At 40.5% G+C, this 15,886-nt stretch overlaps 1 protein-coding gene across 1 annotated transcript; it reads right to left on the minus strand.

Annotated features, from left to right (window-relative positions):
- Positions 1-8,656: 8,656 nt before the first annotated feature.
- syap1 (synapse associated protein 1) lies at positions 8,657-15,265 on the minus strand. The gene is made up of 9 exons (XM_029428578.1): positions 14,952-15,265; positions 14,425-14,543; positions 13,900-13,966; positions 13,117-13,190; positions 12,861-13,000; positions 12,590-12,741; positions 10,605-10,654; positions 10,309-10,465; positions 8,657-9,478 (listed from the first exon to the last, which is right to left on the minus strand). The coding sequence occupies exons 1-9, from the start codon at positions 15,148-15,150 to the stop codon at positions 9,348-9,350; spliced, it is 1,089 nt and encodes a 362-aa protein (XP_029284438.1). The 5' UTR covers positions 15,151-15,265; the 3' UTR covers positions 8,657-9,347.
- Between the last annotated feature and the right edge of the window lie 621 nt (positions 15,266-15,886).

The following is a 15,886-nucleotide window of genomic DNA, read 5'->3' on the forward strand; positions in this document are numbered from 1 at the left end:
CATTACATACCCTTCAGTGTTTGTTTAATCATGTTATAAACATTTAATAGTGTTATTGACCTAAAGCCCTTATTCAGTTTTTTTTTATCTCAACTGATAATTCAATTTTAACATGTAACTTTCCAAAAGCCTTAACAGTGACGTGCATGATGTGTTTTATATTCTCTGTGACATTGATATCAGATAGCGTGAACTGCACTACTTCAATGCCACATGCAACTGGTACTCTTACATGTTTCAAATGTTACCACTAACCACAGCTCTGGCTTTGAACTAGGGGAATAACTTCTTCCGATAAGAAAGCTTTGTTTTGCAAACATAAAGCCCCTTGAAGTATAAAATCCCTAAAACGGTTTTAGGTAGGCAGCTGTAAAGCCGAGCATGAATAGCAAGTCTCAGTGAGATATTTAGACTGAAGAGGTACATCAGCTTCATCAAAGACTATTGCTTCCTATCATGAAATATGAGTCACAATACATTTCTGGCTTTTGTTGCAAGATATGAGCCAACAAACACCGAAGACACTGAAGGCAAGGACCTACGCACATGTCTGTGTGTGTATGTATATCAGTATAAGTATTCTCATAGTGGGCTTTCCTTTTGTTGTGTGGCACTTTTAATGTTTTATGTAAAGCCCGTAGTGTTTCATTGCTCATGAAATGTGTCCTAGAAAAATAAAAGTTTGAATTAACTTGACTTTGACTTTGTATTCTGCCTTGCACAGAAATATCTGTGACGCACCTGCAGCTGCAGATGTTAAAAGCAGGTTAATGTTTAACGTCAAAGCATTTTCTGATGCGATTGTTTGCGCTCGCCCGACAATTTAAAGAACATTTAGCACTAAAAACTCAACATGTTTGGAGAGAGAGGGGGTGGAGAGAAGAGGGGGGGCTCCTATTCAGCACCTGGCTCCTCTTTTCTTTTCAACTGCCTATGTGAGTGGTTGAGTGTGTGTGGAACTCTGTGTGTGTGTGTGTGTGTGTGTGTGTGTGTGTGTGTGTGTGTGTGTGTGTGTGTGTGTGTGTGTGTGTGTGCGTGTGTGTGTGTGTGTGTGTGTGTGTGTGTGTGTGTGTGTGTGTGTGTGTGTGTGTGTGTGTGTGTGTGTGTGTGTGCGTGTGTGTGCGTTTGTCTGGAACAGGATTTGTCAGTTGAATTGCGTGGGCTTGGGTAATAAAGGACCCACTGTCTCGTTGTTGACAGGTGTGCTTGGATTCACACACACACACACGCGTGCACACACACACACACACACACACACACACACACACACACACACACACACACACACACACACACACATACAGACACAGACACAGACACAGACACACACGACTAGGTTTACATCCAAAAAGAAGAACAAGATAAAAAAAAGCAGCAGCGTGAGAAACAGAGATTAGGAGTCAGCCAATCTCAAGCCTGCACAAGTTAGTTCTCTTATCATCCATCTCCATGTAAAAGACACAGCAGACTTGGTGACTTCCTTAATAGATGAACTATTAGGCCGGCCATTAACCAGGTAAGGTGTAGCAGAGCATAAAATGTTTCTGCATGCTTGTCAGCAGCGAACAATAACTTGTATATTGTGAAATGTCATCTCCTGCCAAAAGCTCCAAATATGGTCAAAATAAACTCTGACTGTCTGAACTTGAAGACAAACGCTTTTGCAGTTTATCATGTGACACGAGTGTTGGCACTTAGTAGTTGATCTAACATCCTGTGATTACGGTTTCCCACCAGCGACCACTAAAGGATAATACCCAAAATATTTATTTCTTAAATCCGTCATACCCACACACGTCATTTTGGGACAAATATCACATGTTGTAAAAGCAGGGTTCTGTCTGTGAATGTGTGCTTTTATGTGTAACAGTGCAAATAAACCGCACAGTGAAGGGAAGCACACACCTTCTTAGAGTGAGACACTGCCCAGCGTATGAACAATGATACCTTGTGTACTGGGAAACACGTTGGTGTTACTGCACTTGTAAGGACCAACAGAGGCAACAACACACTTAGCTACATGCAAAGCAGATGAGTGTTTTTGAATGCACAACCCTGTCTCCTAAAAATGACGTTCCCATACAACGTAACAGAATTCTCAATTATGTTTTGAGATAACGTTTTTTCTCCCGGATTATGGTCGCAGTTTTAAACACTTGGTTAACGTTGTGAATTGAAACAAACGGCTTTATTAGGTTTAGTAAAAGATCATGATTTGGGTTAAAAAACCCAAAATGTTTGTTGCGTAACTTGAAATAAGTCAACGTTGACTTTTGCTTTTATACGGTTTGTAACCCCCCACCCCACCCCACCCCACCCCTACCACCACACCATTCCCTATGAAAACAATAGCTTTACAGGGTTTAAATCTGCTCCACACCTGTCACTAGAGTTTAGCCATCCGTCCTTGGAGTTTTGTGTTCAAAATCACTTCACACACATCAGTCTAAAGCTAATACAATTACATTTTTCTACCACATGTTTAGGATCACTTTCTTTGCAGTGGGTGTCTGTGGATTAGCCAGGTTTCCATCCAAATCTATTGCAAATTTGAACCAAGTTTCAAGAAAATTGGCAAAAGAAAATGCGAATGAACGTTTGTTTCCATCCACTACCTTTGTGCGATTATTAGGTTAGGTTGGTTCCTCGAGAAACATTAGTTGGTGCCAATTATATAAAAAACCATTATACCATTGCAAAAGAAGAGGGCGCAACAAGATGATGCAATTTAAAGACTGCCAGTTGTACCTCAAACGGTGAGAAGCAATGAAAAACACATGATGGAAATATGACTTTCTGTTTGTGTCATGTATTAATGTGAGGAAGGTTACATCAGATCTGTGAGCAGTGATGAGGAGTTTTAATCTGACTCTATTTTTGGTCTCTACAGCGGAGCAGATGCTTCACATTCATACGTCATCATTTAGTCGTTGTTTTTGATTGCACTTTTTCGCATTTTGCTTTTATCATTACACCAACTTTTCCACCTCAGTCAAGTCCTGAAAACTTTTTCTGCGACAATGAAAAATATGCATGAAAACAGGTTGATGGAAATGCACCTGTAAAGGTGAAGTTGTTATGCACATACACTGACCTGGTTGCATGCAGGAAGTAAATTAAGTCACTCACATCTAGAAGCATAGACAACAGATTCTAAGCTTATTTATAACGTGACATCCCGAGCAAACCTAACCCAAAAAACAAACAAACAACTACAGTAGAATAAGAAACACAATGTATACATATATGCATACGTATACATGTACAGCTTTTTGAGACTTGATGGAGTATTAATAATGAGAGTATGTTCTGAAGGGTGAAAGTAACTCACGGACCCCTAAAGTCTAGAAAAGAGGAACTACAGTTTACAGAGTTATAGTTCCCTGCGGCCCCTCAGGTGTCTCGATTTAGACTGTTTAGTTTAGTAGAGGGGCCCAGGATTTAAATAAATGTAAATACCACTAAAGTTATTACAGGTTTTACGTTTATTTAAGTTTTAAGTAAGTATATTTACAGATCTAAAAATATAAGTTAAGTAAAAAAATCCAACTGTTTGAATGGGACCAGTAAATATCAGACATCAAAATAAAATAAAAAAATCAAACTTGAATGTCCGGGCTAACAAGAATAAGCAATCAGTCTTCTCAGGTCAGTCATATTATTCAAGAACGAGAAGTTCAAATGAACGACAGGAAATCCTGGACACTTTATTCTTTAGTGTGAATTATTGAACCCTATTCATTTTATTTTTAATTACAAAACCTTGTTTGAATTTCAAACAGGGGGAACTCATTTTGTGTTAATTTTGGCGGCCCCTGTGGACAGAAGCAGCAGTGTTTTGGAAGCTTGAGGAAGAAAAACGCGATTTCTTTTTAATAATACTTTCATTTTTAAAACACAGTTGTTTGCAGGATGCATGGCGATTGTAATAGCAATTTAAATGTCTACTGTTTTAATTATATAAGTTTCCTATGTTAAACAAGCCAACTGCCATTTGATGCTAACATAGGAGTGCCGGTCATGTTAATACAAGACAGACGCATCCTGATTAGACTGATACTGAACTAACAAAAGACAGGACCCACCCAAATGTTTCAAATCCTGATCAAAACAAAAGACAGGACACACCCAAATCCTAATCAAACTGTTTAACATACTGAGACAGAATATTGAGTGTATCACCCAATATTCTGTTTACATAACTATTACCTTACAAGCATCAAAGGGCAGTTTGGCCCAGCCCCCTGTGTTTTTTTATCACCTCGTCTCCAAACCAAATTGTATAAAATGCCTATGTGTCTTCTTCCAACCTGTGCCCTTCCATAGACTATGCTGTATTCTGTGAAACTGGTGCCATTTTGTGGCCACAAATAAATGCACAAAGACAACTCTGTCTCTATCACCATTTATTTGATTTTATATACATCTCTCCAGAGCAGGAAAACTTTCACAACACGATACAAACTACTGCCGATTGCCTGGTGCATTTTGGACATCATGGTCACTATCACAGAAATCTTTGCTGTGCTTGCTTTGCTCGACAAATGCAGCTAGCATAAGCTACATTCAACTAAAGTCAATTAAAGAGTTAGCTAGATTTGTTTTAGCCACTAACGCACATTCATATTGTTGTAAAACCACGTCTCGCAATGTATTCCATAAATAAAGTAGACATATTATATACCATTACATTGGCTCTTCTCGTCTGCCTGCCGTAAATCGTTTCTTCTGATTGTGTGGGGAGTGACAGGCATTAAGAATAAATAAGCTTTATAGAAATAACAAATCTTCTCCATGATGGTCTTGTTTGCTTGTTCAGGTCATGTGAAGGAAATTTTGAATGAGCAGAGTACTGGAAACCAAAGGAGCTGCAGCAGAAGTGATGTCTTACACGGAAGGGTTATCAGATCTTGATCAAGGAAACAGATAATAAACACTACAAGTGATACAGAGATGCAGTCACATTGTGTGCCACCATCCATTCTGGCAAACAGCCGCTCTCCCTCCACATTTATCCTAAAACAATCAATTGTTTACCCAAAGATGGATCATCCAGATGGCTCCTCAAATCCACATTGTAAGTAAGACGGTCTTCGCATCTCCCTGACCTTGCCGGTCTGAACACACTGGGCCCATCTTAACTCTTTATCTTTGCAGCTGTGCTTTCTCCGGTCCGGGGAGTCAACCAGGGTGAGCTATAGATTGTTCTGGGAACAGCCTGACCTGAGAAGGTGCATTCTGTAGGCTGGCATTTGACCTAAAGATGAGCTTTGCCATCAGAAAGATAGTTTCGGTCTCCAAATACGTACAGAGACTGAGGTAGGCATTTAAATGTTTATACAATTCTAAATATTACGGCCTTTCTTGGCTAAGACATTTCTATTACGCCGATGTGCTTCTTACATTGAATTGTTCTGTATTCTATCACTTTCCACCTAATATGATGAAAAATACAGGCTATCAAAATGAGCAACGGTGCAGCTCCTTCTCTGCCTCTCCAACTCCTCCATTGTCCTCTATCCCCTATGTGTTCACCCTCATTCCTCATCCCTCTCAAACGAGCACCTTTTATTCTTTCCCTCTCTTTTGTGTTCCACCCTTCATCCTTTTCTTTAAAACTAACCCATTTTCACAACATTCCTTCTCACTTGTATCCTGGCAGGCTACAGAGAGTGCTGTATAGACCGTGGCTGTAAAATGTAAACAATTGGTTGGTTAGTTTAGATAGGATTTGTGCCTAACAGTATAAGAGATGTGTTTGTTTCTACAACAAGATTATCTCTCATCACTGTTCAGTCTCTTTGTCTGGCTATGTGGGCTACACACACACACACACACACACACACGCACGCACACACACACGCACGCACGCACACACACACACACACACACACACACACACAGGCCTGCCTTTATGCATTATTAAAAGATTGTTAAACCAACATCACTCACAAGCAATAAACCACACACATGGGTCCTCATCTGCAGGGCTTTGTCACCATGGTGACAGTTACTGTGTGTCCTGCTAGAGACCAGCTGGTGGACCCTGACTGTGATGCTGTGTTGGGAGTGACGTGTGTGCGTATGAGAAAGAGTGACACAAACAAAGAGAGGACACGCTGTGGAGCATGGAGAATTATTCATTAAATGATCTGTTTTTCACATTATATGCTTGGACACACACCTGAAACCCAAGAGGAGGAGAGAAAGCATGGCAGACATTAGCATATTGATCGTTGTATTGATTGCCAGTCGCAAGTCAGTATTTATTATCCAATTCATTTTAGTATCTAATCGTGATGGGAGTAGTGTTGACACTCCAGACAACGTCCCATCTGTTTCCCACTCTTACACAGAAATGTATGGAGCATGCAGAGACACGTCAGGCCGTCTGGTTGGCACAAGCACAGCTATGTGTTTGTCCCATTTACCAACATGATTATAGACTTTCTTCTACCAAAACATCCAGGCCTCCTTTCCATCATTCCACTCTTACTTACTCATCCTCTCGACTGCCCCCCCCACACCTCTGCTGTCTGCTCCACCTCTCTTCAAAAGAAGAGGGAACACATATATTAAATGTCAAACTCTAAATTAAATCAGTTTCGTACTCTTATACAGAATGAGACTTTGCCTGGAGTGATCATGCACATGACAGGGCTGAACTAGCTTCCCAGTACAGAAGCTAAAGACTGCCATGACCTGAAGGGATGGCCATTACTGAAGTTTCCATGAGCAACATATTGAAACATTACTATTGCCATGGCAGCTGCTCTGTGTCTGATGGTGACCACCAGTGTAGGAGATAAAGAAGGAGAGAGATGGGGAGGGAGGAGTTGGATGGGTTGGTGGTAACATGCAAGAAAGGTCCCCAGCCGGACTCAAAAAGAGTGCTGCAGGAATGACTCCTAAAACCCGGAAATTAGTTAGCATTTTTGCACTTCCGGCTTCCTCGTCTCAAAGTACATTTTTTAACTGTACTATTGCCTGAAATAAGGTCAGTGGTGAGAGGTTTTAACATTTTGTTCTATTACATAAAATACGTCAGTAAATACCCCACTCGTGAATTTCAAAGTCTCCACAAAAATGTGAGACTACAGATAATGTTGGGGATATTTAACGTCATCTCGCCTTTAACTAAGTGGTTGAAGTCATGCAACTGTGGTGTAGTACGTTTATAGCCTAACGTTAGCTTTTTATATCTGGCAATTGCATTTATGCGTCAAAAAACCTACAAGAGGTGTTCATTTGGGGAGATTATGTTGCTGAATAAAATGTGTAAGTATCATAAACGTTTGTTTGCCACAGAGCTTGTTTCCTCCAATAATCCATAATCCAATGAAAAAATCCTATTGGTTTTTTGTTGAGGGAAGCAGGACGATCCAACTTACTGGTTGGCCTACACAAATATGTCACCCATGCATGACTCTGTTAGCCATTAGCTACATGGTTGTCTTGGACCTCAAAGACATCAGGATGCCCAGAAATTTAATTCAACTGACATGAAAGAGCTTACTTAACAACTAAAGATGAAACTGAAAGTTAGATGAGAAGATTGATACCACTCATATCTGTTAAATGTAAGGCTCTAACCTGTTAGTTTAGCTTGACAGAAAGACAAGACTGGTCCAAAAATAATCTGGCATTTCAACTTTTTAGTTTTTTATGGTTTGGATTAAACATACAAAGTATGATGGGTTGTGGTCGGGAACACTTTAGTTTCAACCATAGAAATGTGGACACAAAGAGCGTGGCTAGCAGCTTGCTTGTTTCCACTTTCCATGCTAAGCTAAGTAGCTGCTGACTAGCTCACAGACAGATATAAGAGTGGTATCGATCTTTACATGTAACTCTTGGCAAGAAAGTGAATAATATTTCCCAAATGTTGACATTACTGTAATTAAAACAGTCACTTATCTTTTCAATGTGATCAAATGTGATATAAACTGCAACATGCTGTTCTAACTAAATGAATAAATAATGATTACATGGACACACGCAGCATTCATGTGGTGTCGGAATAACCAGAAAGAATAGTTTCAACTCAAGTTCAAGTTGGAACAACAACTTGGAAGCTTTTAGTACACATCACAAGTTGACATCTTATTACACAGAAACATGGTGGACAATTATAAATGTAAAGGAAACCTTTTATTAATTCATGTATTCTTTGCAAACATGTCATTTTTAATATGGTACTAGGTTGTAACCGTTAGTTGCTGTCCATGTAGAGTGACCTAAGTCAGTTAGAAAAGTTATTTATTAGCATTATTAAATAATATTTCACTGGTTTTAGGGAATGTACTGGTGCATCAACAAGTCTGAGACAAAACCTCTTCATTGTCCTGCAAATACTGGAAATAACATATTCTGCAAATAACATACAACACATATTCTTCGTAGCGTCCATGTTGTTTTCATATTACGACTTAAAGCTCATGAACACACCAAAGTAGGAAGACCGACTCCGGAAAGTGAGCATCTGAGGTGCATGTGAATGCACCAAAGGATCTCAAGCCTGTAATGTAAAATAACATATGCCATGTGTTTTAGCTTCATTAAAAGGCTTGGTAGCATCGTTTAAAACACTAGTTTCTGTCATTTTAAAACCTAGTCCCCCTCGGCTTTGTGTCCACCTTACACATGATGTATGTCGTCAATAATAACAGATACATATTTATTAAAGGATGACAGGTTTGAACAGAAAATGTACAGTATTTCAGTTGCAGAGAAACAAAGCATTGCAGACATGAACACAGGAGTTTGCGGTACAAAATGTAAAATAAGCAGATGTAATGAAAGGGAAGTGCAACTTGAAGTAAAGTATAGTGTTAGAATCCTCTTTATTTACATAAATGTATCTTTACTGAACTACAGCTATACCAAGACTTTACTGTACAACCCACCCAGTAAGCAGCAGTGGAAGCAAGAGTAAACATTTTATGTAATTTCAAGCAAGCCGCCTTCATTATAAACTTCACTGTACTTGTACTGGAGCGCCCTCTAGAGGCTTTTCCTTGTCAGAAAAGAGAGAGAGAGAGAGAGAGAGAGAGAGAGAGAGAGAGAGAGAGAGAGAGGGTAGAGGACAGCGAGTAGATAAAAGTAATTTAGGAAGGAGCAATGAAGTAGCACTTTACTAAGGTCTGCACTGTTTCCAGCAGGTGACACGCTCTTGCTATTTATTGGCTCTACACCTTCATTAGGTACAGGAGGATGTTTACAAGATAGTAATCACAGTTGGGTGGGGCAGAGAATGTCGAAGTTCATCCCCCTTGTGCATCACCAGTGCACTAACTCCTCCATTCTGGGCCAGCTCACAGAGAAGGAGACAGACAAGTAGAACTCATCTAGCTGGCGTTGGCCTGGAGCATCATCTCGATCTCTTGATCCCACTGGTCGTCTCTGTTGTCCGACTCAGACACCACCTCGTACTCCTGAAGCTCCTGCTGCAGCTCCTTCTCCCAGTCTGCTGACTCGTCTGAATGTAAAAAGGAACATTATGAGCGAGACATTTATTTACTCCAAAATGTAGTTCCACTTGATACAATCACTGAATATTGTCTTCCAACATCTAAATTGGCCGGATTAGTGATTAGTACAGTGATTGCAGCTGTGCGATGCGAGCACCTAATACTTGGGTTAAACCAGGGGTGGGGAACCTTTTTCCTATCAAGGGCCATTTTATTTTTTACAACATCCTACTAATTATTGAACTCATAACCTCTGCAAAAAAGCCTCAGTCCATTCATTTCACCTTTCTTTTATGCTAAATGCAAAAAAGCAACTTGTTTATCCTTGTATCTTTCTGTTTTATCAGAAATCCTTTATTAGTCCCACAACGGGGACATTTATCTTGTCACAGCAAAAGAACATATGAAGTAAAAAGGCAGTACACAATAATTAAATATAATCAAAAATAATAAAGTATCAAGTGGTTGATAGAAAATAAAGTGAGTATTGCACATGGCAGTGATGATTGCACAGCAGTGGTGGAATAGTCTAGGGGACGTAGGTAACGGCGCTAAACTATCCAAAGTGCATTTGGCGCGCTCCCGAGACACTTGGCACGGCAGGGGGCAACACACAATGGTGGATTATGATTGGATGATTGGATGATTGGTCCATGTTAGACGCCGCGGGCTCAGACATGATCGCTAACGTTCTACGCCTGTAACACCTGGCTTAGACGTTACCACTTTGTGATCATAACACCTGAAAGAGGCGGATAAAATGGGCTGTTGTTCCCCCCTTTTGCGGCGGCAGTGCCTGGGAGACTTTTATGTTAAGATTCATTGTTATGAAGCTAACCATCGGGAGATGGGAGGCTCTCCTTCTTATCCAGCACCAGCTGCTGCATCTCTTTCCTCAGGTCCTCCTGGTTGATGCTTGTTGAGTCGAAAGCATCGCTCACAAACTCGGACACTCCTGGACTCGTCGACATCTCCTCCTCTTCTTCTTGAGCTGGCTGAGAGTAGATTAAGACAAACGACTGTACTGCTTTGTTAAGTTTTAGAATGAGTGTCAAGAAAGTATCAAGATCTGCATATACACCCACCACACACACACACACACACACACACACGTCTTTATTTCAGGACTCTTACCTCCTGGATGTCGCTGATAGAAACTGGTGGAGTTTTTGGTCTGACATTGTCTACAAAACAGAACAGTGCTGTTAGTTTTACATGTACACATTCACAATGTGGAGTTTGTTTAACTCAGTGACCTGTGAACGTCCTCCTAAAACCACAGCCCTGTCTGAGGTTATGTGTAGCAAGAGTGTCATTAACAGCAATGACAAGCTGAATAAAAATAACAATAATGATGATGATGATGATGATGATGATGATGAGGTGGATGGCTGAAGCCTGGCTTCTCATTATACTGATCCTAAACTCTCCCCGCAGACAACAAAGCAGAAATCCATAAGCGCTTCCTGATGATTAATCAAACCAAATGCAACAAATTAAATATTGACAGATCAGAGACAGAAAGCCGATTCTTGTCTCTTACCACTTCTTCTGTTGTCTTCACAAATGTGTGCCTATTTTAAGTAACTAAGGAGTTGAAAGAGACTAGACTTGGGGCCCAATGTGTACGCACTTAAAAAGTGCATATGCCGTTTACTACATGTTAACTGGCATTGTTTAAAAGAAGAAGGTGTGGTGAGAATGTGCGCAACTCAAGGCCTTACATTCATACTTTTGAGGTATATTTCTTAAAAGAAAAATTAGGGGGACTGCACTTTGGACTGAAGGATGCTGCAGGTCAGGAGTAAGTTTGGTGTTTGAGATACGAAGGACATCACAGAGATGCTGTCGCTCATTTTGGTTCTCAATCTGCTTTTGTTCAGAGTTCACAGAACATGTTTGCTCACATATTTGAGTGGGGAAGTGCGCAACATTGAAGTTGCGTAGTTGTGTCTCAAAGAGACGGAGCTTCACACAGAATGCTTTCATGTGTGCAGTAGGCTCTTGTTCAGTGTTGAGATGACCTGTAAGATCAACTAACCAGGTCTGCCAAACATGGAGGGTCTCTCAGTTCATTAAGAGGTCGCTCCTTCTCTTTCAAAAACCGCTGCAGCACGGGGCCGCGACTCAGCCAGCGCACATCAGAACTGTGGAGTGCGTCCCCGTATTCAGCATCGACATCAGACAGGAAAGCTTGAAATTCTCTGTGGTAAATTCCTCGTGCTCAAATTATGTTGTGCCCTTTAGACTCCTAAGACCAAGCAGCTCTTCTGTAACGCAAAAGTTATCGTCAACTCCCCGCATAAACAACGAACAGCAGTGCGGTGTCTGTCGTATCTGTGCTCTCATCACATGCAATCTAGTAAAGATCTAAAGCACAAACTTTATCTGACACTTGATGTTTTAAGTTAGCTGACAAGTCAAAACTGTGTTTCTGTGTTAGAACTAAGAAGTACAAAACATTCAAGCGCAAGTTTCTATCTGGGCCATATTCCATTATACTTTTAGAATTAGCTGCGGGCCAATTATAATACAAGCCACAGTTGGCCCGCAGGCCGTAGTTTGGACACCCCTGCCTTACAGACACACGTGTCTTCTAGAGCAAGTCCAGGGCAAATAAGGTGAGAGAAGAAATAATAATAAAACATCTCTCGTTTATGTTAGACATTATAATGGAACTCGAGGGCACTCGGCTTGTGGTGCTCAAAGTGCCAAACAACCCACATATGACCTGTAATGTAAATATAATCTGAAAAACAGCTTTTGTCTCTTTCTAAAAATCATGACCCAATTACTCATGATCATCCACAGAGCTTGTTGTGAGCAGTTTCATGTCGGAACTATTTTTTTCTTCTAACGAACTACACCAGCCAACCGTATCACCGTGCAGAAGGAAGTGTGTATCTACTCATGGACGAGAGGCTCACCTGAGCTTACCTGAGCCAGCTCACGTTACAGCTCAGCTGAGGCGGACGCCATTAATGTTTACAACTCGCGCTGTGAAGAGCACCCGCCCGTAATTCCATGAAATGTAAATGCTTGCTTCCTTCTGCGCCGTGATACAGGAGGAAGAAGTGAAATGAAATGAGGTGAAATGAGTCTGTGGATGAAAGTCGGACCTGTTAAGACGACGTCCTCAGGTGAAAGCCCGGCCGCTCTGTCCTCACCGTCCTTCTGCTGCTGCTGGGCTGCCAGTGCTGTGAGCTGAGCCGACTGCTTGACCAGAGACACCCGGTAGAAATAATTCCTCCAGAAAACCTCCTCTTTCACGCTGTCAAACACAAACCCTTCCATTTTATAATATCATTTCAATGTTGGAGAATGTAAGTGTGTCTTGTTAACACACTTGCAGAAACTGGGGCTGTGCCCGATACTTGGAAGACTACTGACTGTTTAGGAACCAGGTCGAAGCGCATGCGGTTGAGGAGCTGGTCTTCCTCCAGCATCACTGCAGCCAGAGGATACATCTGCTCAATGTCGAAGTGGAACTGAACACCAGCGGGAGGGTCGCGCAAGAAATTTCTCTTGTCCTAGAAATCAGCAGGCAGAAGAGCTCAGTTTGTACACAAAGGGGCCAATTATTCCAGAGATAAAGAGCGATAATGTCACAGACATGTTGACACATTCATATAGTGCATTCCCTTACAGCTGACAGAGCAAGGATCTGTTGCTGGATCGTCTCTTCCTCATTGTAGCCGACCCAGGGAGGCACCGCTGCATCTAGACACAAACATCAGCACACACACACCTTCAGTCGAGCTGTGACACAAAGTACACAAGAGGTATTACATCATTCACTTATCTCTGTTACACACATGCACACACCTGGATCTGGTGAAGCCGTTTGGCCCGCAAGTTATATGAGCTTATAATGTGAGTGCCCTGATTACCACGATTCTTTATCAATACGGACTTGCAAGATTGTAATTTGACATAAAAAATTTGATATGGAAAACAGTTTATATGCATACGACATGTTAAATACAGCCTGAGCAGATAACAATTATATTTCCATTTTATTTCCTGTGAATTCTCATAAACTCTCCTTGGACAGTTTCTATCTTCAATATTCAATATTTTTTAACCCTAGTTGGAACAATTCAATACATTATATACAGAGAAAATCCTGAGTGACGGATAACTTGCGTTACATTTTCAATTAAAAGTGTAATTTAACATTTCACTTTCTGAGACAATTTAATTCTAATTTAATAATATTTTTTATTTCACATTTTTTATTTATAATTTTCATGTGTATTAGGCTTGGTCCACACAGGGCCATTTTTATTTTTTGGGAACGAAGGAGATGAACCCTGATTTGAAAACATACCTGAGTTTGTGTGGGCTAGGCCGAGTCTTGTTTTACAGTTTATATTGTTGTCTCGACCTTATTCATTTAAAGGTTCTTGTCTCTTGATTCTGATTTTACCTGATTTTCTTGCCTTCTTCTCTTGGACAAACTTTTCTTGCTCTTTTTGAAAGTCTCCTAGGAAAGTCTGCAAATAGACAAGTGTAACACGCACACACAGATGCACATTAAATGGAGGAAAGGACCAGGGGGTGATGGAATATTGTCATGATATTATGTAGGGCTGCACAATATATTTCTTTTTTATCGTCAAAGACTGCAAACATGCATTTGGAATATAGCAATGCATTAAATTAAATTCTGTCTGTAGTCGTTATTTTGTCAAATACACGCCATGCTGTTAACTCTCTCAATCAGACAGAGCCCTTGCAGTTAGGCATCGCATGCAAACCAGGTTTACGAGACGAGTGCTGCCGTACTACTTTACCACAAGAAATATCGTTATTGGGATATTCCTCATATTGTGCAGCCCTAGTATTAGGTTACGTTGAGAACATTGCTGTTCTTGACAACAAGTAACTCCTTTCACAAAGTTGTCTTCGATATGCTGCCAAACATGTCAAACAAGCAACAATACCAACATGCCTTGTCTATGATGCCATCGATCTTCCCTTCTTCCACTGTCTTCTTGATGGTCTGTGCTGTCTCCACCACTGACTCAGAGATCTTCTTGGTGGCACTGGAGGCAAAACTGAAGATGTAATCTTCAAGTGGAGGAGGGAGATGAGAAGTTAGCATGGGTGACAAAACATCATATTGTGGGACTATTACTAAAAACATTGTTACAACAACAACAACAACACAAGAAATATATATAAGCCAGCTTCCTCCTGCAGTCAGATATCACCTTGTTGTCAGTGGACAACAAACAACAGAGCTGAAAAGCAAACATTAGTTACAATCCAAGAGAGTGAAGAATAGGATGAAGAGCTTTCACCAACAAATACACTCTTCTAGTTTAATGTGTGTACAACCAGTGTATATAGACTGACAGATTAATGGCACGGCAACCAAATCCTCGAGCCACTGAGAAGCTAATTACCTAGCTTGACGTAATGAAAATGTTAAAAAAATTCTCGCAAAAACAGCAATAATTCGCAGTGCTTTCTCACCACCGAGTCCTTTGACGTGCTCAGAGTCTTCTTGGTCTGCCTCTGGTTCTTCATGATCAGCTGCTTGCTGTTTGTTTACCTCGTTTTGTGCTTCCACTACCTTTTCTTCCTGCTCCACATTCAGGTCTTCTTTGTCGTCCGACGTCTTCGTGTACGTCTGGTTCTCCAAACCCAACCACGTCCCGAAACCTTTAAACATATTGGTCGAAATAAAGCGACCGTTTAGCTTAAAGATGAGAAAAACAACAACCTGAACAGAGGGTGATTCTTGACTTTAAGCAACCAGGAACTAAAGCGACAGGTTTTCTTCTTCTTTGTTTTGCTGTAGTGAGATTAAGGTTGAGTGATACTGCCGCCCAGTGGTCAAAGAGGTGAACAGATGCCTTCAAGCGTTCTCTGGGTCAACGGGTCAAACGTTTTCAGTTGTCATGAAGGTGACATGCTGCCAGTTATAGAGGAAGTATTCAGATCCTTCACTTAAGTGCAAGTACTGATCCAACACTGCAAAAATACTTTTAACCTTACTTGAGTAAAAGTATGCAAAGTTAATCAGGATACTTAGTACTTAAGTAAAGTAAAGTACTTAATACATTAAAGTGACTGTTATATCACTATCTATTATATCATTAGCTTATTATTACTCATGCATTAATGTAAAATAGCAGGATTTTACAGTTGTAGTTGGTTGAGGTGGAGATCATGTTTGAACTAGTATGTATAGGACTGCAACTAATGATTAGTTTCATGATGGATTAATGTGCTGTGCTGATTATTTTATTGATTAATCGATTAACTGTCTGCTTTGTAAAAATTCAGAAAATGTGGAGAAATTGCACATCCTCACATTTAAAAAAACTGGCATCATGAAATATATTTGAATGAAAAATCAAAATGATCAAAATTGTTGATCAAGAATCAATCAAATAGATTTTCTG

This window comes from Cottoperca gobio, chromosome 3, assembly GCF_900634415.1.
Source record: "Cottoperca gobio chromosome 3, fCotGob3.1, whole genome shotgun sequence".
NCBI classification, from domain to species: Eukaryota; Metazoa; Chordata; class Actinopteri; order Perciformes; family Bovichtidae; genus Cottoperca; species Cottoperca gobio.

Coding starts and splice junctions, on each gene's coding strand:
- syap1 (XM_029428578.1), bottom strand. CDS start 15,150: ATGTTTAAAGGTTTCGGGACGTGGTTGGGTTTGGAGAACCAGACGTAC. Junction 13,191..13,899: donor GAAGAAGGCAAGAAAATCAG/GTAAAATCAGAA, acceptor GTTTGTGTCTAG/ATGCAGCGGTGCCTCCCTGG. Junction 10,655..12,589: donor TGAGGACGTCGTCTTAACAG/GTCCGACTTTCA, acceptor TCTGTTTTGTAG/ACAATGTCAGACCAAAAACT.